The sequence below is a fragment of the Morone saxatilis genome, unplaced genomic scaffold (genome assembly GCF_004916995.1).
Source record: "Morone saxatilis isolate NCDOM2014 unplaced genomic scaffold, NCSU_SB_2.0 Contig11, whole genome shotgun sequence".
Taxonomy (NCBI): domain Eukaryota; kingdom Metazoa; phylum Chordata; class Actinopteri; family Moronidae; genus Morone; species Morone saxatilis.
The window spans coordinates 6897163-6921524 of NW_023339663.1; the positions used below are offsets into that span (position 1 = coordinate 6897163).

Below are 24362 nucleotides of genomic sequence, written 5' to 3' on the forward strand. Positions count from 1 at the left end.
TACCAGATGATGGTCTGAACAGTCAGCTTAATATTACACTCAGTTGCCAGTTTATTATGTACATTGAGCTAAAAACTAGGGCTGTCTTAAAACAACAGTTCTGCATTAAATCCTGTTCAGTTTTAGTTTAAACAGTTGTTAATTCAACTATATGATCATTTTGGAGACTGTAGTTGGTGGTGCCATTAAACTGTATTGCATTCAACTAAAAGGAGTTTCCGTTATGTAGCCTCCTCCTCATTGATATAAATGGGGTGGACAAAATAATATAAACACCTGTCAGTATAATGCAGCAGAGTTCAACAGCACCACAAGTCTCTTATAATCTTCATGAAGGTATGACTTACTGCAGGGCTGTTAAACTGCATTAGCTTTAGTTAGGTGTTCCTAATTAACTGGCAACCGAGTGTATGTTTTGTAAAAATATAACAATTTCCTCTGATGTTAACAGATTCATGTGACCTCCATAATATGTGCAAATGATCAGAATGATCAAGATAGAGCAGGGCTAGTGGAAAAAAAATCCTAATTGAGATCCACTCTTATACACTAAGCCGCAGATAGTGTGTGTGAGTGTGTGTGTGTGTGTGTGTGTGTGTGATGGTCCTTTTGGTTTAACGTGTGTGTGTTATTTTGTATTGCTAAACAAAACAATATGTTTAGATTAATATGCTATTCTTGACCACCCGATTGTGGCTTCTGTGTAAGTGGATGCCTGTGCAGTGGCTCAGCTGAGATGCTTCCAGATGTTCAAAGAGAGGCGATATCTGGAAAGAAATGTTGCCTAGAAAATGCCTAGATGGCAGGAGTGGTGCAGGACAAGCTCCAGGAAGAATGAGCTGCTCTAGGCTGACGTTTACTCTCATTTTCCACTTCTCACCATCTGCCTGCAGCACACCTGCCTAAAAAAAAAAGCATCAGTACGCCCATACAGTAGCCAGGGAATATTGATTAAGACTGCTGACATTTCTACTTCCTTTTCACCCTGGCTGGGTACAACATGTCACATCTTTCAGATGAAGGCAGGTTACACATTCACAAACACACACACACACACACACACACACACACACACACACACCTTCCCTCTGTCATCACAGCACAATTATGTCCGAAATATTTCATTAAGATTTAATTTATTTTGTCTCACAGACCTTTTGCAGGATAGATCAGATATACAGGATGTAGCTACAGGGTTTGAATATAAATGATCTTTAATAATTTTGCCTCTTTAGTCAGGTTGGGGTGTAATTAATCTGATATAAAAAGGCTGGTCAGCTGGTATCTCTGCTTATTTGTAGCAGACAAGCTGTAGTGTGTTAATCTTTTTTTTTTCACCTGGCATCAGCACTCAGGTTTGTTTTACTCTGAGATATTCTTTTGATCTGTCTTTAAACCAGTTGAAAGAGAAAACACAAAGAATATCATGTTTCAGATATTGATTTGGGATTAATTACAGCGGTAATGAATGAAGCTGTGACTCATTTAATGTATTTCTAATTGGGTTGCATTTTATAGTGAAGTGTTTTTATGTTGTTTTGTCCCTTTCACCTTGTCCTTTTCTTGGTCTTCTGTCGGTCTGTTTTCTCTTCAAGCACTGTAAAACTGCATTAGGCCACACAATGACAGGAGTAGCCCAGCTGGTTTTATTTCTACAATATCTAATTTAAGTGCTTCGTCAATAAGCACATTTCATAAAAAGATCAATATGCTCTCTTTGACGTTGCGATTTAGCACCTTCTTTAGTTTAATAGCCTGTTTCAACAGGGGCAAGGAATACATTGGTGAGATTAATTGCAGAGTAAAGTATCCATGTCACACTCTGCATATTTGCACTGATAGATTTGCACTGAGTGATTGTAGTACATTAATGACCCTGCTGTCGGAAAGCCTATAAATTCATCATGGCTGCAATTACAAATATGTATTTGTTTCCTCGTCTAAATTTATAGAACATCAGTGTCAAAGTCTATTGGGCATTGATTTAAGGCTATAATTAGCCACAGTGAAAAAGAGAATTACAACAGTTAATAATTTTGTTTCCCTCAGAAAAGTTTGTATTGAAAAGCTGCTTAGCGAGCAGGAGCAATCAGTAATAATTTACCTCCGGAAACATTTAGGCTTTTCAAGGATTTCATGGAAGAAAGTGAAGTAGGAATTAATTCTTTTTTATGATTATTGACTCATCAGCAGCTGTAGCTAGGATAAACCTGCCTCATCCTTCCAGGCCCCACCCTGATGGGACACAGAATAGTAATAAACAGAATAAACATAATCCCAACAGAGTTAAAGGGATATTATATACATTTACTACAGATGCACATCTTTCATACAGGGAAAAAGATGCACTCAAAACTCAAAACAGCAAGAATAAAACCAGGGATTGACAATTTTTCATGTATAATTGTTGTACAAGCCACCTGTATATATGTATATAACAGTTTTTGTACACCTATACAGAGATACAGGTGCATATGCTCTTGAATTTCATGCGTACAGAATTACATAGTTGTATGCACCTTATGTAGCTTTTTATAGATAACTTCAACTTAAATGCACCATAATTATATTAAATTTACATTTTCTTGTCTGTCATGTATAGGGGCTGAGAAAACAAAGTACCAGAAGAACCAGCTGTGGAAAGACTCTGTGGTGAATGTCGACAGGATGTCCAGCCAGTTGGCCGTTTATTTGTAAATGGATTAGAGGTCAGTATCAATATCCTTGCGGTCCTCGATTCAGGGCAACATACATACACACTCAGGGTCGCCACCTCCCAGTTAGCTTACACAGAAGAGAAGTTATTATTTAGACGCCAAGTAGTGTAGATATTTCTGCATGCACAACCCCTCGTTATGACCGAGCTGAATCAACAGTGTTTTTGTTTTGTGAAATAACCCTTACTGTACGTGAAATTAAATAACATACTGTTTATGCAGTTTAACCTCTTCTGCATGCCAATTTGTGCTAGACTTCATTACATGGACAAATTAAATCCTATATCCACTGTGAAGAATGGCCCAGTCTTGTTTGTGTGATGAAATGATTAAGCATAGCTGTTACAAGTCCCCCTAAGCCCTGCGTTTCTCCTCATCTCGTCAGTACTGAGTCGTCTTTGATAGCATAAGGAAAGATGGAGCTCTTTGAACTAACCGTGGGTTCATTAGCTTGTGTAACCGGGTAATTGTGTGTCTGCATGAAGAGAGACTGCTGGACTTGAGACAACTGACGCACACCCCCACACAGCACTGTTATAATCTCTGGATAATGGCTCACCACTTCATACCATAGCTAATATTTGAGTTATGTCACATGGGCGGTGTGAAATAATCATCAACTGGCCATTTAGTGTACAGTAATTTGTGTTGCATAAGCCTCTTTTATGCATATAGAGAGTTGTACAGTTTGTTTGATAATCACGTTATAAAAGGTAATTATGTCGTTTCAGTTGAACATCAGGGATGTTCACATATATTTCAGCAGAGCTAATGCTGACATTTGGCTAGATTTGGCTGGATTTGTTGGTTGTTTGGTAAATATTAAGCTCATAAATAAGAATTTGGAGAGCTGTTTGATTCAGAAAAGCAACACAAATGTGCTTAATATTTGCACAAAAGCAGTGCATTTGCAGTGCACGGAAAGCTACTTTGGACATATTTCAAGCCTGGCATTCTTCCTATGAGCTTACTTTTACTCTACCTGTAAAGAGAAGGACAATATGACAAAACATAACTGCTTCTTAATGGCAGATACTCATTTAGTCATTTTGTGTTGTTTTTGCTTTTGCTCAACCTCAGGTTTAATAGTACTCAGAATGATTAGGCTGCAGGCTCCATGTCTACTTCATTAAGTGACAGAAACAGGAGATGCAGTGTCATTAAGACCTAGAAACTAATATTTGACAACAAGATCATGGATACTAAGTTGACAAATGTATTAATTTTGGAAATGTAATTTTGCTTCAAGAAAGCTCATATTGTTGACATAGATTAGCAACGTTAGCCTTAAGATTAGTTTGTCAGTTATTTAGTACAGATTGTTGATTCCACTTCAACACTCAAACACAACAAAAATACAATTGCCAACACATTTTGTGCGTTAACAAAGTAATGGGAATGAGATTCATTTATTTAATTTGAGACAAAACTGTTAGCATGCAATGACTATTAAACCCCAAATCCACATTCGGTGCACAGTGTCATTTCCCCCTTAACTGCCAGAGTTTCTTGTTGCAGCACTCTAAATCCTACCATAGCCTGTTTTGTTACTTCACTTTTAGATCCTTTCTTTCTTACATATCCTTTGCCACTCCCTGTTTCTGAGATTTCTAGGAGGTTGTAGGACAAGCAGCTGGCATGACCCGCCTCTGAAATGATGGCTAAAGGTTTTGTTTATATTTTTCTTTTTTTCTTGCCTCCATTTGATTAGGAGTTTGCTTAATCCCTCAGTAGGGCTCAGTTATAAGCTTTTTCGTAATGACCTGCTTAATCCTCCTACTAGAGATAAAACACACAGGCGCATTAACTTCAAAGCAGTTTACTCACTTCTCGGCTGCCTCTAAAGAAAGCTTTATTATTGAGCAGTGATTCCAGCATACTTCTTGGTCTGCTGTGTGGCTGCAGGTTTGTTAGCTGATCTGCCATTCTTTTAAGGAACAGTGCACGAACAAAGGTGGCTATTTTTGTCATTGGCTAATCATTTGTTTAATTATTTCAAGTTTTGTTTTTTGCCACTAAATACTTTCTGGTTCCAGTTTCAGTTGGTTTTCTTTCTTATGTTTTAGTGAACATAAGAAACATTGCATTCAGGGATGTTGGGGGGGAAGAAACAAGACAGACAGGGAAGACATTTTTGGCCTTTAGTAAAGTGTAATTTTCCTCTGTTTTGTGGCATTTCAACGATTAATCAACTAAATCAAGAAGATTCCGATCAATCCGAAGATTGATTTATAATTAAAATAACTGTTAGTTGCAGCCTTGGTGTCACTAGATTTTGTGACTGTTAAGACTGCTTTACCTACTTCATTTATAACGACCCTAACAACAATCAAGTGGCTGTCGGGAAGACATTAGTAACAGTATGACCGGCAAGTGAGTCCCCAGTGCTGCTTCATGAATATGCAGACCTCTCTGCTTGCTGTGGCTGCAGTCAGAGAGAGACAGAGAGGAGGTCTGCAGGCACAGTGGCCAGGCTGAAACAGGTAGCTGCAGATTCTACACAACATTTATTAAATTACAATGGTGAACTTGTTCTGGTTACTATGTGTATTTGTGTACAGGCAGGTCCAGTTAACTTCTCCTACCTTCTTACAACCTTGACTTATTGCCATGTTACACAGTCTCAGCAGCTGCATCTTGAATGTAAAAGTTAATGACTCAGATCGGTGTCGGCTTTGATATTTGTAATTATCTTTGTATTCCAGATTTAGCACATTATGCCTGGGAGGGAGTGTTAACATATTTTGGTGACACTGGTACTGCTCGACGGATGTAGGTTTTTTTAATAGTCAGTGCTGATATTTAGAGAACAGGGCAATATATTATTATTTCATACGCATTACAATCTAATATACTTGGTAATCTCAGCAGTAACATGTTGTTTTAGGTGTTTTTGTTGATGGATTTTTTTATTAATTTCTGAAACAAAAAAAAATACACTGAGTTTAGATTTCAGAACATGACTGACATTTTAAAGGAGAGAGTTGTAACAGTTTGTCGGAAATTACCTAATTTAACTCCATTATTATGTACACTATAATATAATATATATTTAAAGCTAGCCAGTAATGGTTTTCAATTAGATTTTCTGTCATTTAGGATGGTAGAAACATTTTAACATTTAGAAATGAGGGAATTTAGGCAAATGTTAACAGCAGGATTGATGAGAGTTACAGTACAGGGCAAGCTTTTAACCACTTTCCCAAAACTCATAAGGGCCAGTGCTAACAGCGCTCCACCGCAGCCACACTGACGAGGCTGCCTGTAGATGTGTCTGCAGACATTTTTTGTTTATGGCCTCTTGAGCGGCCCAGTCATCAAGCGATGGCGGTTATCTCAAAAAAGCAAAATGTGTGGCATATCGGTCAACCGATTAATTAGTTTCTCAGTACGCTAGACTGGTTGGTTTATGTTGTTTACTAACACTTTGAATAGTGTCTTTTGATGACAAAATGTATAATTGTAATAGAATGTGAGTATTGCAACAGGTTGAAAAAGATATTTATAGTAACTGTACTTGCATACTGGTTGTGGATAAAGATTCACGTTATTTTTATGTAGGCATTCACCCTGATGCCTACACAGTATCATAAACATGCTCAGAACCACAACAGACTCCCACAATACATATGCATTACACACACACACACACAACACACACACACACACACCACACCCCATCTCCACAGGAACAACATGCCTCACAGCTTTAGCATAAGCTGATAATTTACGGGCCGTCTCACACCCCTACCTTACTTCACCCGTGGAGGAGAGCAGTGAAAATGTCAGGAGTTTAGTTAGGGCTGCAACACCTGCACCTCACGCATACACCAGGCTTCTGCTCCAATAGCTCCCCAAGGGTGGCTCACGAGCACTCAGCTTTTATTGCTGTGATGACTGCTTGTGATTTTTACGCCACAGTACAGCAGGAGAAGAAAAACAGCTCCATTCACCCGTCCCTATGCTCACTGCTGCAGCAGTTTTGACATGTTGTAAATGTTGTACATTCTGCACCGGGGACCAGGACAGAGATGAGCTGCTAGTTTGACTTGAAGTGCATTTAACAAGGTTACAGTGTTATTTTGCTGTTGATGAGATTTGATTTCATGAGACTCTTTTTGAGAGCACTCTTTCTCATCATTAACAAACAATTGCAGTATGAGGTGCCTGCTAGGATTTTCCCAGCCTTGTTACTGGGGGGGATTTGGAGGATAAAGACATCCAAATATTTGCATGTGTTTAAAAAGAAGTCAGACAGAATTAATAGCCATAGTTTTAAGCCGGAGGATCACTTGCTGCATATGATGAAGCAACCATCAGGGCACCCAGAGATCCCTCATATGTTACTGTCCATCACAGCTCAAAGGCGAAAGCTCACAATCAGAGTCTAAAGCCTTTGATGATCTGCAGAAGCAGCAAAAAAGCTCTATGTTATTGGACATGTGAGCACTCTGGGACCTCAGGAATTCGTCCTGTCAGTTCGTGGAGCCGATGTTTTGCTCAAGCAGCTACAGAGTAGAGCTGTCAGCAGTATCATGTAGGATTTGTCAGTCAGAGAGCATTAAGCTAAGTCAGACGTGACTTACCAGCAGTTTGTCATTGTTAGCATACTGTAAGTGGACAATTTTCGTATTTAGTTATTCGTATATATATATAATATAAAATAATGCCTATTTGTGATGCTGTGACAATTATTTTTAAAAATTCTTAAATAAGTATACAACTAGGGTTGCATCTATTGACTATTTTTAATATTGATTAATCTAACAATTACTTTTCTCAACTGATTAATCATTTTAGAGCTTAACTAATGTCTTGTTTTGTCCGACCAGCAGTTTAAAAACTCAATAATGGCACAATTATATAAAACAAAGAAAAGAAGAAGCTGGAACAAGTGAATATTTGGCTTTTTTTGTGAATCAATTATCAAAATAGATGAATGTTTTTTAATCAGTTAGTAAACTGTTTCAGCACCATATACCAGCTATGTAATATGTTTCCAAATAGCTACAGTATATAGCTCAATGTGACCATTTACAGATAACCTTACAATTCATTAGTTAAGGTAACTTTAAAATAGAGTACTTCTGCTGTTTCCGCTTGCCTCCTGTCTTTGTGTTAAGCTTACCGACAATGTCACAGATCAGTGATAAGTTGTTAGGTATGGTGTCTATAGTAAAGTTCTATTAATTCAACATTATTTTAACACAGAAACCTTGACAGTGTGGGTGTTATGTCATTACAAAACAAAACAAATTGCTGTCATCATAAGTTTAATTCAAGAAAATACAATATACAGAACTGCTGTACTGTGTAATGATCACAGTAGATTTTGTTGTTGATTATGTATTTTCTTACAAAAATTAAAGACTGCAAGTGGATGATGGGCGTTTGGATGCAAAAGGGGAAGTTGATTTGATATTAAAAAAAAAAAGAAAAAAAAGAAATATGCCAAAGGCTTCCTTTGTTCCTTCCTCTGCCTTGCATACATACAGCCATGTTTGATCATTTAAGCTTTAAAAATAATGATGCCATCATATGAAAATCTACAAGTCACTGCCTGCTATTTCAGGCACTTTTCAATTTCCTGAGGCGGGACACCGGGAGCATGTAAACTGAAAAGCTGCTTTTGTTTTCCAGTGTCATTTTCCTTAATCCGTCAAGCATGGAAGACTTTCATCCTCCAACAGGATTGTCTTTCACCTCCTGTCCGGTTGCATCTGTCTTTTTTATATATTTGATGTCACTGTAGTTTTTCTTCCAGGTCAAAACCGTGTTTGTACTACAGGGATTATATCTATGCAACACTTCCTGAGTTGAGCTGATAACCAGTGGATTACACAAAGGTCCATCCATATCTTCTAAACAAGTCCTCATACCTGAATGATAAAACAGAAAATGATGCAAATGACTGTTCCAGAAATAACAAATAAAAGTCATTGGATAAAGAACCGATGCTGTTGTTTTTCTGGTGTGAACAGACTCCTAATAGATGTAAGTGAATTTGAGTCGAACTCCACCAGATACAACGCCACCACCGTCTGAGCAATTAGCCCAATGGTGTTTGTTTGCCTTGTAATTAACTCTTGCATAGCAGCAGATATGATTTACAAACATCTTCATTTGTGGAAACACAGTCAAGAGGACATTGACATCATTGTTACACTAAACTGTTCAGTGGAAACCTAGAGGACATGGAAACAAAATGTTATTACTTTATGTGGATTTTAATGCAGTTTATTTCAATTTAGAAAGATGGGAGAAGTGTTAAAGGCCAATTACATGCAACAGCCTGTCTTCAGTGCTGCCCTTGAATCCGTCGTACATGTTTTCCACCATAAACGGTATTGGAACATTAACTAACATGGAAAAAACAACAGAAAACAAGTCTTATCTCAGAGCCAGCACCCTTTTATAGACAGGACTGGTTCAGGTCAGAGTTGAGACTGGCTCTTGTTTGACTGTTTTCCTTTCTTTGAACTGTGTCTTGAGTGAGTTCTGGCGTAATGAAACATGCCTGATATTTGCAAAGACGCCTTGCCAAATGTATCACTCTCTGACAAGTGACATTTCGAAAGTGTGTCATCTCGTCATTCGTTTTTAATGTTGCTGAGTTTTATCTGCTACTATTTTTAATTTATTGTAATGAAATATAGAAGAAATACATTTTCAGTTTCTGGTTAGTTGATCTTTCCTGATTTCACAGTCTTTTCTCTCTCTTTTGCACTTCATCTTTCTTGCTCTCTTTCTCTTGTTTTTTTTTTTTCTCCAGTTAGTTTCTGGTTGATTTCAACCTCTACAGCCAAAGTAGTTTCAACCATATAGCAATTGCTTATTTGTCCGTCAGATGTGGTTGAGACAGAGTGTGAATCAGAACATCCAGGTTTTGTGATCCATAAACGAACTTCATCTTGTAATTTACTTACCCGTGACATTAACTCCTCTTCCAGCATGCTAATGATGCTGTATCAGGGTTTAAATTACGTTCAGGAAATGGGACATGGCTTTAGACGAATCGTCTCATAGTCGTCGTGAAGCATTAGGATGCTCTCCATGCTGCAGTGCTTAAGCCCATGTCTATCCACCTTGAGCCTGAGCTCAACACTAGCGACGAATCACTATAAAAAGAGCCAATTATTTATAGTCTGTTCCCTGACAGGGCTGGTCCTACTTATCTTTCAGGGTGCAGTCCCTAGGCCTTCCGCCTCACATTTTCAGTATTGTCAGAGCTCCCGTCGGCCCAATCTTTCATCACTGCACCAGGCTGACATTTCTCTAAATATCAATGATAGTTTTTATGTGTGGCAATAATTTATCAGGGGCACCAAAGGTTTTTTTTTCCACCACTGACTGGAACTGCAAAAAGTTTTAAACTAGAACTTTTCTTATGAAATTCAGTTGTGTATTGGAGAAAAAAAAATATTCTGTGCCCATTCAAGTGGACACATCTCAACTCCTTTATTACACAAGCAGAGCCTAAATTCAGTGCTTTTATAGTTTTGCTTATTAAAGCATTCTGAAAGTCTACTTCCCTATTAAGAGTCAACTAAGATTTAAACTTTGTTCAAGAATCTGCAAGCGCTATAATTTGACTGCAATGCACATTGCTGTTGTCCAATTACTGCACATTAATTGAGCTGACCTTTAGCAGTGGCTAGTTTAAGCTGAGATATTGAAAGGATCTTGGAGAGTAATGATTTTCCTCCTCTCCTTCCTCTGTCATCAGAGGACCGAACTCTGCCGTCACTGTAATAGTAAATTGTATGGGCAGTAAGCTGTAATTAGTGCGGAGGAGGAGACGTCAGTATGTGTATTGATTTCTTGCTGGCCTGGTAGAAAATGCCTGATTTGCTGTGTGCATTGTTTGAGGTCTCCATTCATATGGAATGAGAACCTGAAATAAACATGGGAGTTTGTGCAAATGTTAAATATTGTTGTGTTGCTATTTAATACATTGCTTTTAACTAATGCTGTACAGAGAAGTTTAAAATACATCCAGATGATTAAAATGAAAATGGATGAATGTATAAATTGAAAATGCACAGAACACATAATCTGATATAGACAGAACAAACGATCACATAGTGACAGTAACCTTGTATATGGAAAAAATATATTTTAGACTGGAAATGTCAATATACAACTTAATTGTGAGTGATAGTATAAACCTTTCAAAAGGGTGCAGTAACCAAGAGATGCAACATGGGCCAAAAAGGTCAGAGATAAGAACAGCTGCCATTTAATGTAATTATACAGAAGTCTCTTGATGACTTTTAACAGAATAGTCTTAGTCACTTATTGCTTTCTTAGTTGGGTAATAAATGAGACACACAGGCACACACTGGCAGTTTAAGCACAATTATTGGTCACAAACGTGCCGTTTTGCGTGTACGACCAAACCAAATTTTGTTTAAAGTGCACAATCGTGATCAGCAACAGACTCTACATTTACCACCTCTGTTCTTATGTGCTTCTGACTCATCCATAACCATGAGGTCTCCTCACCAAACAAAAGCAACCAAAAATGTGTGTTTGACAACTTGTCATCTATTTAAGGAAAGTTGTTCCAAGCAGCCTTCTCTCGGGTAACAGTGTTACCATGTAGATCATTTGATTTGCTCGATCTAACCACATATTTAACTTATTGCAAAAGAGCAGAGCAGGTCAGTCGCTCAGCACATTTATAGGCGCTTCAGTAACCAGGTTGCAGGCAGCTTTCTCCAGCAAGCAGATGTTCTTTTTAAATGTGATGTAAACCAAAAACCTGGTTTCAGTAATCGGGGTAGGGGATAAGAGATTCCCAGAGCCAGATTTTTCCTGGAGAAAGCTGATGTCTTGCTCATGTATCTGCATAACTGGGTTTCTAAACAGCTTTTTAAATGTACACATGTGGTGATAGAAGCTGAGACAGAAGTGCTGCAGAAGGAAAGGAAAGATCAAATGCATCCTTGCTTTCAAAATAATTTTATTCAAGGTTTTACTGAAACCGAAACTGATGCTGAGTAGCCTTTAGATATGTCTGTTCCTGTTGCTAAACATTTGACTATTTGACAAATAGTGACACACACAGCCTCTCCTTCTCAGTCCAAATGCTCTGACAAAAAAAGTGTCCTGTAAAGCCATGGCTCCAAGTCAGGCAGCAGAGGAGAAATCTTATTACTGACCTGCTGCATATAAAGGCACTTTCAGGAACCTCGCCTCTCGTACACATCTAAATGTACTGACTATAGTAATGAAAATCGCATTAAATGTTGTGCAGTGAATTTACGTCACTGTATTTAGATTTGCAACTTTTTCACACCATCCTTTGCTCTCTAATAACATCAATTCAGTAGTATTTAATGGCAGGCTGCCAGTCTACAGGGCTTAAGCTTGTAGGGTGTACATTTCTTCACATGCCGATACCAGATGATAGATGTTATTGGCCTCACAACAAATCATCAACCTTACTTGCTGTAATGTGTCCCGTGTTTGTGTCATGCAGGCAAGTTGTGACCATGCGCTGCCTGGCTGCTCGTGTGAACTACAAGACCCTCATCGTTATCTGCGCCCTCTTCACACTCATCACTGTGTTGCTATGGAACCGCTGCTCCAGTGACACCTCCCTGCGCTTCCTGCCCCGCGCTGCCTTGGTGGCTCCAAGTCCCAAGGTGGGGGATGCTAGCATCAGCAGCCAACAACACCCTCCGCAACCTCCAGAGCCCCCGCCTGTTGTCGGGGTCGTCGGCGGGATTAAGTATGAAGAAATCGACTGCCTGATCAATGATGAGTCTACTATCAAAGGCCGGCGAGAGGGTGGGGAGATCTACCTGCCCTTCAGCTGGATGGAGAAATACTTTGAGGTGTACGGCAAAGTAGCGCAGTACGACGGCTACGATCGGTTTGAGTTCCAGCACAGCTATTCAAAGGTTTACGCTCAGCGTGAGCCCTACCACCCCGATGGAGTCTTCATGTCGTTCGAGGGATACAATGTGGAGGTCCGCGACCGTGTCAAGTGTATAAGTGGAGTGGAAGGTAAGACTTTGTAACTGATGTTCATCACAGGGATGTTTGAGAATATTAGATTTTAAATGAAATAGTGGTGCTAACAGTCTGAAGTACATAAAATCAAGTCACTATGCATCTGAATAACAATATTTAAAAAAAAAACTTAACTTCTACTGTCTGTTTAGATCACTAGTAGTAACAAATGTGAAATGCTTTATGCTTTTGAATCCAGGATTTTCGAGAAGCAGTATTAGTTTTGTATAGCAAACATAACAGTCTCATCTCATAGGGGAAAAAAGGAACAAACAATTGACTGTGTGCAAAAAGTGACAATGTGATGTGTCAGTCAAAGGACAACTTAATTTTCACATTGTGTATTTGCAGACATTTATATGATGGGGGAAAGTTAACAACATAAACATGCATTTATATATCTAAAAGTACATTTCTTATTACATATTAACTTTTAAACAAAATGTTCCCTTTCATGCTACCTAAAGTAAAACACCAGGTTTCCAAACTGATTCTATTCCATAAACCATCAGCACTTTTGTTTTTTAGGTGTTTAATAACGCCTACGTAACTGAGAAATACATGGTTTACTTAATGAGGTCGATTTCAGCTGAGTGATCTGTGAGAAAGTGAATCGAGACTTGATTAACAAGATGCATCAGATTTCAAAATCTCTGCCACCCATTCCTAGGCACTATTAGCCTTTCTTGAACACTGACGCTACTAAACATGATTTGTGTCGAGTCAATTAAAAATGTTTTCTTCACTCAGAAGCTGTCAGCATTTGTATATTTCATTTATATAGACATCTTGCTGGATGTCTGTTTAGTGAGTGTATCCCTCCTTGTTCTCTCACACTTTGAGTCCACACTCAAGTTAGTTTCTTTTAAAGGTTCCTTATTTAAAATAATCACCAGGAAGGATCAATAGCTCATTTTAAAAGGCTATTAGTTCAAACCACATTGTCATCAATATAGTTCCATGCTCGCTTGAAGAAGTGGCCCTGTATACTTGGCCCAAAATTACAAACTAGATATTCATTCTTCTTCTTTTTTTTTGGTCAAATAGTCAGAGCTTCCAGTAAATTAGAAGGAACACTATCACCCCAGGAGCTGTAAATATAGTGGCTGTTTTATGTCCCCCAAAAAGATCCCTTTGAAATTCAAACATATCAGTTTCATCAGTAAAATTGTATAAGTAGGAGGGATGTGATTGGTAGTTATTCGGCCACAGTTCCTGAGTCTATTTCCACTCAAGAAGCAAGCTTTTGTTTTTGTGGTGAGATCTAATAAAAGATGATATATTCACTGGCAAAGTGTCAGTTGCAGAGGTTAGCTTGATGAATAATGATAGCCCGTGTCTGTAAGAGCAATTTGCCAGCAGTAAATAGGTATTTTTGCTGAGATTGATAGTGCAATTTGCCACATTGGCATTTTTTCTTTTACGTGGTGACACAAATCTTTTTTTCTGTTCATCACACAAACCCACAATAGTTTTATAAATAGTCAAATTTGGAAGAATTATGTTTGTCATTCCATCATGCGCTCTTTCAGAGGCTGTAATACTTGCATGGATGCAGAAAATAATGAATTATGTCCCCACAGTTGGATCAGAAAGCCTGACAACATATTTATTTGATTCCAATTCGAGTTTGGGTGATTTTCAAAGTGCATTGTTTTATTTTTGTAGTTCTCATTACTCTTTCAGCTGAACTGCAGTCCCATTTAAGGACCTTTTTGGGTGACAAATTATGCTACATTTACCCTAATTGTACCCCACCACAACACATGTATGAGAGGCAACACATATAGTGGAAAATGGGTCAAACAGGAATCTAGCCAAATCTGTCAGTTTGTACCTCTGGGCTGAGCAGTGGGGAGCCAAGTTATTCTCACTCTACCATTTCCTGCAGAATGTTTCTTTTAGTACTAAATAGAGAAAACACATCTACACTCTCATAACCACACGCTTGGTCTCACACACACACACACACACACACACACAATTTACCAAGGTCCATTAATTAAGCCCAAGGCTCCTTGCTATTTAGCACTCCACATGCGCAAGCATACACACCTCTCTTCAACTTAGCATATTTTTATAGGTGAAAATAGCAGTTCATTAATTAGCCTGTCACAGTCCGAGGTACCACAGGGCTTAAACAAGGTCATGGGAGTGTTTCTCTCCCAGCGCACCCTGCTACCCATGGAAAAGTTATTTAACAGGACCCTCAGCAATATTCATTAAATGTTGCGAAGGCTCTTTTACTTCACTTTGCCTTGCTTATGTAAAGAGTCTAGCATTGGACATAGATTGTATTAATATCTCAAGTTCATGCTGTCACTTGCGCCAGTGGAATGAAATAAAAATGTTTAGATTGAGATAAATGAGTCTTTGAATCCAAATGTATTCTCTCCATGTTCTTATTATTAGACAAAGTCATACAAATACAGCTCTTTAATGTGCCGTTCCTGTCACATCTCCTGTAGGGCTTGTAGTTTTATAGTAGCGGGTTAGAAATTGAGGTCTTACTTTCCCTTGTTTTACCAGAGCCTCCATGAGACAAAGAACAAAAAGTTGAGAATAATGAAGCTCCAGCAGCAAGGGCACTATCATTAGTGGAAGTAGTTAATCCTCTCTAATAACACCCTCTTAAATCACGAGCTGTCTCGTTTTTTTGTGTTTCTCGCTTTTTCTTGAACCATCTTTATCTTCGCTCCCCGTTCCGTTGCAGACCACCATCACTTAAACATTTGCACAAACACACACACACGGCCCTAAAATACACCTTAGAACCTTTTTAAGTGCTTGATAAAACACATACTCTCAGTGCAAACACATACATGGACTCTCTTAACCTAACACCTGTGCACACTCAACTGCTGACCAAGATGGATCCAGTGCTTTCCAGTGAAGATAGAGGTGGATAGTAGTAGTGGATAGTCTCTGAATATAATGCAGGACACTGTTTCAAACCATTGTGTGTTACAGCCAGGTTACAAAGACTCCAAACCATGAATTAATTTAAAAAGACAACAATTTGATCCCAGTTCCATCTGTGTCCTGTAATAAAAATTAAATAAAATTGTGGTTGGCAGTCTGTGAGCAGACAGGCTCTTTTCATCTCTGCTTTTTTTCCAATAGGCTTCGCATCTACAGTACCTGTGGTTGGCGTATAATTACGCTTATTCTACAGCTGAGTTCAAGCCAGCTGCTTCATTTTGTTCAATCCCTGTGTGAAACACTTCATAGCAGGAAGTGGAATATCTAGCTAAATAAAGATCGTATTATACCCCCAAAGTGTTTTATGTTGTCCCCAGCTGTAATGCAAACGTTAAGCTGCATTAAACTATTTTGGCCAGTAGGAGGCAGAAATAATACAAAAAACATTACAGGAACACATTTCTGATAGACCATTCAAGTTGTTATTTGTTAGCATGTTTCTGACCACCTGACCTATGTTAGTCCAGTATTCACAGGCCTTTTAGCTCTGCTTTTGTCCCCAGCAAGCTGCGACATGCTAAACTTTCTCCACCAGTTCACTTTGGTTCTTCACTGTGAGATTGTCCGAGCTAGTTTGCTCAAACTGTTTATCTAAAGAAGACTAAAAGCCGCAAGGAGTTCTCAGTTGGCTCAGCAGAAGGTGTAAAGGCAAACAACGAAGCTAGTGATCAAAAATGAGAAACATTGCACAACAATAAGATGGTGTCACACTTTTGCTGCTATATTAACTTCAGCAGGCTTAGAGCATACTGTAATTGGCAGAAGCCTTAGGTTTTCAGATTTCTAGAAAAGTCCACTCTCTGGAGTCATGAAAATATGTGGAGGCTTAACAGTCAATTCCACATGGATTACTTAGTGTTATTCAGTGAGTAGCACCATGTTACAGTTTTGGGATTTTGACAGTAATTTGACTTAAGTTGTCGAGGGAGATGCCAGTAACGAGACAGGCATGAAAAAAAGTCTGGCAAGAGATTGTTAAGTGTGTGTGCGTGTGTGCATTTCATTTTTTGTGCTCTTTTTATGAACACGTGAATCAAATGCATGATGGTGGGTGGTATGTACTTGTCCCTTTTAAAAATTAACTGGGGCATAAATTCCTGCCCCATTAGTAATAATGATCAAACATAAGAAAAATGCATATTTCAGATGCATTACTTCTGAATATTTGTCATGAAACAGGCTACACAGTGATTGTTGCTAACCATTATTAATCTATTATTTTAACACATTTTTGCTGATGTAAATAAACATGAGCTTGTAATAACTAATTTAATTAAGCATACATTTGAGCACTTGTTGTTTCGGTGTGAAAAAAACAAATCTTTAAAGTAGAAATTAGTCATGTGTATAGTCATTAGTAATGGGTAAAACTCTTCTGATTCTGTGCCATACATTTATGCAACGGGTAAGCATGCAGTTCTGTCTGGCCTAGTACGAGACAGACTCTCGGTATGGAAACACTGCAGGGAGCAATTGGTAAATGTACAAGAGCTTCTGTTAAGAAGGTTTGAAGGTTTCTGTGCAACAAATTTGGTCTGTCTGAATTAATTCTTCACAGAAATGTACATACAGGCCATGAAAGTAAAATGAGTCACTTTTGTATATAACTAGTATAATACGGTTGCCCAGCTGGTGTAGAAATAAACCACATATCCGCCACAATCCTCAGCAATAGTGCTTCTAGCTGCGATTGGGCAAGTTGTTGAATACAAATTACCAGTGTTTGTGGATGGCACATCAGTAAGGGATCATGCCCTCGCCGCTGCATCGACTCCTACTGCAGTTGTTTGAGAGTCCAGTGCACAGGGCGGATCGGGGTGGATGGAGGGCTCTCGTTTAGCTCCTCGCTCACGGATGAAACGTGACTTCATGTTTTAAACATGAGAAAACCAAATGTAGATGTTTAGATTGGTAAAAAACAAGTAGTTGGTATCATTTCTAAGAATTTTGCTGTTTAACTTTTAGTGTGTAATTTATATATATCACTAGTAAGAACTGAGAGACTTGTGGCATCGTTTGTAAGTTTCTTAATCCTGCATTTCACTGTAGGACAAGTGTGTATGTGTTTGCACATTTTGTTTCACAGTCAAACATTTTGAAAATGTTCAGTACATTAGACACACCATTACTAGCTGTATGGTCTCTAAACGGTTTAATGAGGGAGCAGAGGAACGTTTTCAGTACCACAACAACTTCAATCATAATGCCCATCAGTTCATTCTTTGCCTCCATTTTCAATTACACACACAAGTTAGAATGAAAATCCATTACCACTGTATTGTCTGTCATAAAAAGAAAAGCAAAAAGCTTTCTTTCTGTGTTACATCACTGACCGTTGGATTTTGGGGTCAGACAACTGGACCTGTACTTCGGAGAGCAGCAAATAATAAAATGGAGTCTTTGGTGTATGATTACCTCCTATTGGGAACACAGCACAAATGGCAATAAGGGAAATAGTACATAAGTGATCAGCTGTGTATGCAGCAGTGATTAGTTTGAAAGGAGGAGGCACATTATCACCCAGCACTAATCTGAGTACATTATCTTCTTCTTCTCAGAAGGATGGGGTTTGAGTTGCACATGTGCTCTCTCTGTCACAAGGGCTTTAAGTGAACTATCTGTTAATCAGAGTGATTCTCCTGCCTGAGCTATTCCTGGCTGCGTGAACAGGGAAGCTCACCTGCAGTGAAATGCAGTAGCTTATCTTGAATTTCACCACACCATCCAATTATTTACCATAGCTGGTGGTGTTTCTTTTCTTCACAGTTTTCTGCTTCTTTTTTGTAGTGACTGTTTTCTGTTGTCTTCTGTGTCTGTATACAATACAGCACCAGATTTGAACTTTTGTTATTGCCACAGCTCGTTTCTCACAGTTAGTTTTAGTTTTTAAATTTGAATGTGTGGTATCAATAATTAATTTTGGACCAGTTTTATCGATACGACCATGCTTATGAACTTAATGTGTCACTGAAGTTAATAGATTCAGTCTTTCCTCAAGCCAAAAAAAATCTGTTATGCCAACTGCGATCAAAAAAGGAACATTTGCTTGAAATAGACTGCAAAGAGCTTAAAAGAAAAACCTTTACATAAACAAGATGATGCATGTTTATGTAGGTGATATAGAGGTATCAGTATTAAATTGAGACTGTTTCATAACCAGTTAAAAACTCCTCGGAGTAGGTTTAACATCCCTGTCCTTATTCTCCTTCTCCATCCAGGCGTGCCTCTGTCCACTCAGTGGGGCCCTCAGGGCTACTTCTACGCCATCCAGATTGCTCAGTACGGCTTGAGCCATTACAGCAAAAACCTGACCGAGCGCCCTCCCCACGTAGAGGTCTATGATACAGCAGAGGAGAGAGACAGCCGGGCAAGCACGGCTCCCTGGAGCGTGCCGAAAGGTTGCGGTCTCAGCCGCGTCTACGATAAGATCCGAACTACCACCGTGCGTCAGTTCAGTGCTCCAGGTATGTAAGCCTTCCATGAGCCCAGATGGCCTCGGGGCAAGGAGCTTATCTCCTGTTAACTGTGGCTGTAGGAGCCTCGATATGCAACTACACCCTCAGGACAGTAGGATAGTGTGTGGTGAGTCACAGCCACAGTGCCAGAATACTGGCAGACTCTTTTGGTTGACAGTGGACCCATCACATAATGACAATGTCCTAAAAATTATGATGATTTAAGAACCTGCAGACACAACATCACACATTTCATCCTATTTTGTTCACTTAGTCAGACATTGTCACATTTATGCTGTCTTAATGCATTGTGAAAATTGCTGCAGAGAGAAATACCTCTAGTCGACATTATTATCCCTATAGATTTCTCCTTTTTATCCAGAGTATCAGTGGTTGAAATTATAACTGTGGTCTCCAAATGTTATCAGCTGTAGCCAGTTAATCTTAATCCTGTTTGTTGGTTAAAGGACTGAATAAAGCTCAAGGCTGTTGTCAGGTTAGATTGGGCTTTGCAAGCCATTGTACATACCATATGGGCTTTAATGAAAGGTAGTTAATTATTACATTTGTGTTGTTCAGAAAGACCAACAGACTGGCGAGTCTCTTCAGCGATCAATATCTAGCTGATGTGTGTGTAATTGTGGACAAAAATGGAGGTCTATGATACAGAGGAATAATATATATATCAAACTTTGGCTACATGAGATAAATTCATTGTCGTTTTTTGTCTTTTCATGGTATTCAACATGAAAATATATGTGAAATATCACCAAATTATTCCATTAGACATAGTGTATTAATCATATTTATATTTTTAGCAAAGCAACCTAATAGCTCTGGTCAGGTTCTGCAGGATTCAGAGCTGTGAGGCAGCTAATATAGCTCATTCTGCTTCAGTGGAAAGCCCTCGACAGTGGTCATCAGTCAGATATTATTAACCATAACATTATCAGAAGTGATTTATCTGTAACTTTATCACTGTTACCAGAGGTTTTATATTAAACTAATCATGTAGTTTGTTGATTTGATGAGTCAGACACTGAGTTGACATTACAAAACTGTCACTGAAAATGTCATTGCTATTGTTACAGGGATTTAATGAGACTTGAACATTGCAGTAAGAACTTTAAAAACTCCTTACAAACAGATGAATAGTCAACATATTATCTGTTTAATTCTCCATCAGTGCATTAGTTACCGACTGAAGGACAGCACTGTCCTTGGTGCCACAAGGAATCTGATTTAATTCGCCTCACTCGCTTTGTATCCAAGGCTCATATGGTACTGAGGAAACTCTGCTCCAGCCTCCCTCAGACTTTATAGTCATTTATTGTGTGCAGCCTTCTCTCTCGTGCATCTAAAAATTGATCTATAAAGAGGCAAAATATTTTTAAAAAACTGTCTCCCACTTTAGTCCTATCGTCCTTTTCATTATGCCACCAACAGAACATATTCAGAGCTGCACAATGCGGTGAGAACGACGGAGTCTGAGTCACATACAGTTTGAAAGAGTGCAATTTTCAAATCACAAGAGCTAGTTAAAGCTTCATCTGGTGACCATTTCACCAACTATAACAACAACTGTCTCTGGCAAATTTACTCAGCTTTTCTCAATTATGGTTAATTCTGTGAGTTGTGAAACAAAAAGAAAGAAGTCTTTGCTTCTGCCTGGTTAATTATGCTAATTCTATGCATGCTGATTCTATAGATTTACATTAAAGATGATGTTGTGCAAGAAAAAACACCGTTCTGTGTCATTTTGGATATTTGAATGCAGCTTTTTGCTGTTCTTAAAATACCAAAAGAGTGACAAGTTTTGCTTTACATCAACTTTAGACTAGTTAGCATTTAGCTTGGCAGTTGTCGAGTATAACGTTAATATATGGCTGGTGAACAGAGGTGCTGGAATCTCCCAGTTAAAGTTTTAACTTTTAAATGTCTTAGTTTAAGAAATACCTAAATCCTGCCACAATAAACAAACCTAGTTTACGTAGAAGTTGGCTTTTCTCTAGCTGAACTGAACCTGGGAGGGTAAAAGCAATATTTTATTATTGTATTATTGTAGGAACACTAAGTCTGTGATAGTGTTTGTGATAACTTGTTTAATACTGTGTAGACCACAAATACAGGCCTGTAGAAAATAAGTGCAAGTTAATGCGCAATTTTAGTCAGAAAAATTGAGAGATTTTCCTTAAATTGTTCAGCCCTGGGCTGTAGAGCTCTCATGTTGTGGAAGAAATGCACTGACGAATATCTCTGAGTGGTCTAGATTATAAATAAAATCTATTTATTACAATAGAGATTGAAAATCTGGCCTAGTTTTCCTGCTGTAAAGTGACCAAGGCCATGAGATAGTTGGCAGTGTTATTTTTAGAATTGGGAGAAGTCAGATTTTTTTACGCAGAGCTGACTGTGAGCTGTCTTTTATTCTCCTTTGATCTCCTGCTGATATTTCCAAGACGTTCTCTCTCTCTCTCTGTCTCTCTGTGTCCTCTGTTGAGCTGCTGCCTCCACTGTAATTTTCACCTTCTCCTAATTCCTCCGCTTTTAGCCTCTCATCATCAACAATTTCTTTTCGTCTCACCGCTTCACACTTTTCTTTCTCTCGCTCGCTCTGTTGCTCGCTCACCTTGCCTTGCGGCTTCAACTCGCCATCATAGCTCTCTCTTTCCTTGACATCATCATGTTTTCATCATCAGTCCTCAGCCCTCCCTCGGCAGTCTTCATTCTCCATTAATCTTCCTCGTCTATCTCCGGATTTCAGTCAGTCTTCCACCTCTATTTACTCATTTCTACCCACTTATCACCCCTCAGCCCCCTTGTGCTTCCAAAACATTGCAATCATATTAGCTCTATCCATTTTTATCGTCTTATCCTGCTCTCTCATCCAAACTTTTCTTATTTTCTTCCTTTGCTGTCAATTTCTCTTTCTGTCTTTGCCTCACTCCACTTCCTCCTCCTCCTGCCTTCTTTGGGTCCTTTTTCCTCCTTACTGTATCTAGGGCACTGGTGTTGAACAGCCTCTCAAATGCTCTGACAAGTGGATCAATCGTCTGTCCCCTGATAATAACCTACCATCTACCATCTGCACATTCCTGTGCGAACACTGTCCGCCACTGAGCACCTTTATTTTCTGAATCCCCTCGTGGTCGGTTGATGGTTCAGAAATGCAATTTGTACAAACCAAACCCTGCCACAATTGGCAAAGTAATCTGTGTGTGGAGGTACAGATCATAACAGCTGTCTCCAGCATCAGTGCTTTAAAAACTATTCTCCAGCCTAAGAAGTTTTTATGATTATTGTCAGAGAAGGATCCGATATCTAATTATTATTTTTTAACAAAAGTATACTGCTAAGCCTGTATAATTACTATTGTTGTTGTATGGTCTGGCTCTGGTTAAACCCTTTTCTCAGAGTAGGTTGGATCACTAACTAGTTTTGAGGCTAATAAATTACATGGTATCGGATCGGTGCACAGACACATACCCACCCGTACCAAACTCTGTAGAACAACTATTTATTGTCTTAAAACATTCAATCAAAGTAGAGTTAAAGTGGCTTTTAAGAACAACTTTAAAGTTGTTATTCTGAAAAAGTTTCAGTTTCGTTGATTTGCCTACACCAGTGGTTACCGTGGCAACTGCAACCTCAACACACCTTGAGCAGCTCCTTTGTCAGAAACAAACAAGAGCAGCTAATTTGCATTGTTGTAATGTAAAGATGTCAGTCAGTAATAATTGCAACTGTGATGTGATTTCATGCGGCGCACAGTGCCAGTAGTTTTCCACACAACAGCAGGACGCAGTAAAGTTTTTACCTTGTTGAGGAGTCTGAGGTATGCAGCTGGTCGACCTACAACTCTTCCTCTAAAAACTCACTGTGGCTGGAAAGATGCAGAGAATAACTTGTGAATTATTTCACTATTTGGCTATTGTGAAGTGTTTTTATTAACAATAACGTAACACAGCTCTGATACAGCTGTCGGAGAGTGAACAGTGAGTAACAGTGGATGTATTTTCCTGTGAATCCTACAATAGCGCTACAACCAACACTACTACCAATACAATGTACAATACAAACTACCATATAGAGACAAATGAAAATACATTGCAGTATTGCAGAAATAAATTAGATTTCATAAAAACAGACCAGTAGTCAAAAATCCACATTAAATCTACTTTTATTCAATGTAGAGCTGAAACAATTAGTCAGTCAACAGAAAGTTGATCAGCAACTAATCTGATAACCGTTTTTAAGCAAAAATGCCAATGATTCGATTTGAACTCGTCAAATATGGTTTATTTCTTTGTCATATTAATAGGAAATTAAATATATTAAAGTTTTGGACTGTTGGCCATATAAAACAAACAATTCATTAGTCACTTTGAGCATATTTCACTATTTTCAACATTTCATAGACAAAAACATTAATTGAGAAAATAATTGTCTGATTAATCAATAATGTTTATTTACAGCCCTAAAAACATTAAAATTTCCCAAAGGGGTGAATATAATATAATATAATACTTTATAGGCTGGAGGATGTGAATGAATAATCACACGTCTGTTGTCTTGTCACTTGGATCTTCTACAACACGTAACCGTTCATGTGTTTTTCAAGTGTTCATTTAACATCCCGTATACGAGCATGATTTTATACTGACATGTTTCTTGCTGCTTGTCATCTCTGTCTTCTGCCTTATTGCTAAATAGCCAGAGAGAAAAGCAGAGCAGTGGAGGTGGAATCTCGTCTATATTCCCTGCCCATCCTTTATTGATGCCAGAGTAATCACGGGGCCAGAGTACAAATCCACTTACTCTCTGCATTGCCTTAAGTAATGGATTTATGAGTGCATTAAAGAGCCGTAGTCATCCAGAGGCCCCTGCCAGACTGGCTCTCTCCTTCATTCTCCTCCTCATCGACTTGCCTTTGTGTCTCAGACGGCCTTGTCTGCTTCTGCTTTCTCAGCTCATGTCATGTGAGATTTCTCTGTCTCTGATTCTCAATTGTCTTCTCACTATTGGCTCATTTTCACTCTCTCTGGTATCTGTCTGGCCTTAAGGGCACTTGTGCGACCCATCATTCCATTACCCTCCTTTTTCTTGACTCCTACACTCTTTCCTCTCTTTATCCTTTGGGGGAGCCTTGATGAGAAAAAGGGTTTTTTGGTTGTTGTTGTTTTTTTTT

The 24362-nt window shown here is 38.7% G+C and overlaps 1 protein-coding gene across 1 annotated transcript in view; it reads left to right on the forward strand.

The window, feature by feature from the left end:
* The first annotated feature begins 2602 nt into the window (after window positions 1-2602).
* glceb (glucuronic acid epimerase b) overlaps window positions 2603-24362 on the forward strand; it is a 29111-nt gene continuing 7351 nt past the window's right edge. Inside the window, exons 1-3 of the mRNA XM_035652193.1 lie at window positions 2603-2708; window positions 12202-12731; window positions 18938-19183. Of these exons, the coding sequence (XP_035508086.1) occupies window positions 12215-12731; window positions 18938-19183 (763 nt within the window). The 5' untranslated portion in view covers window positions 2603-2708; window positions 12202-12214. The remainder of the gene's footprint in view (window positions 2709-12201; window positions 12732-18937; window positions 19184-24362) is intronic.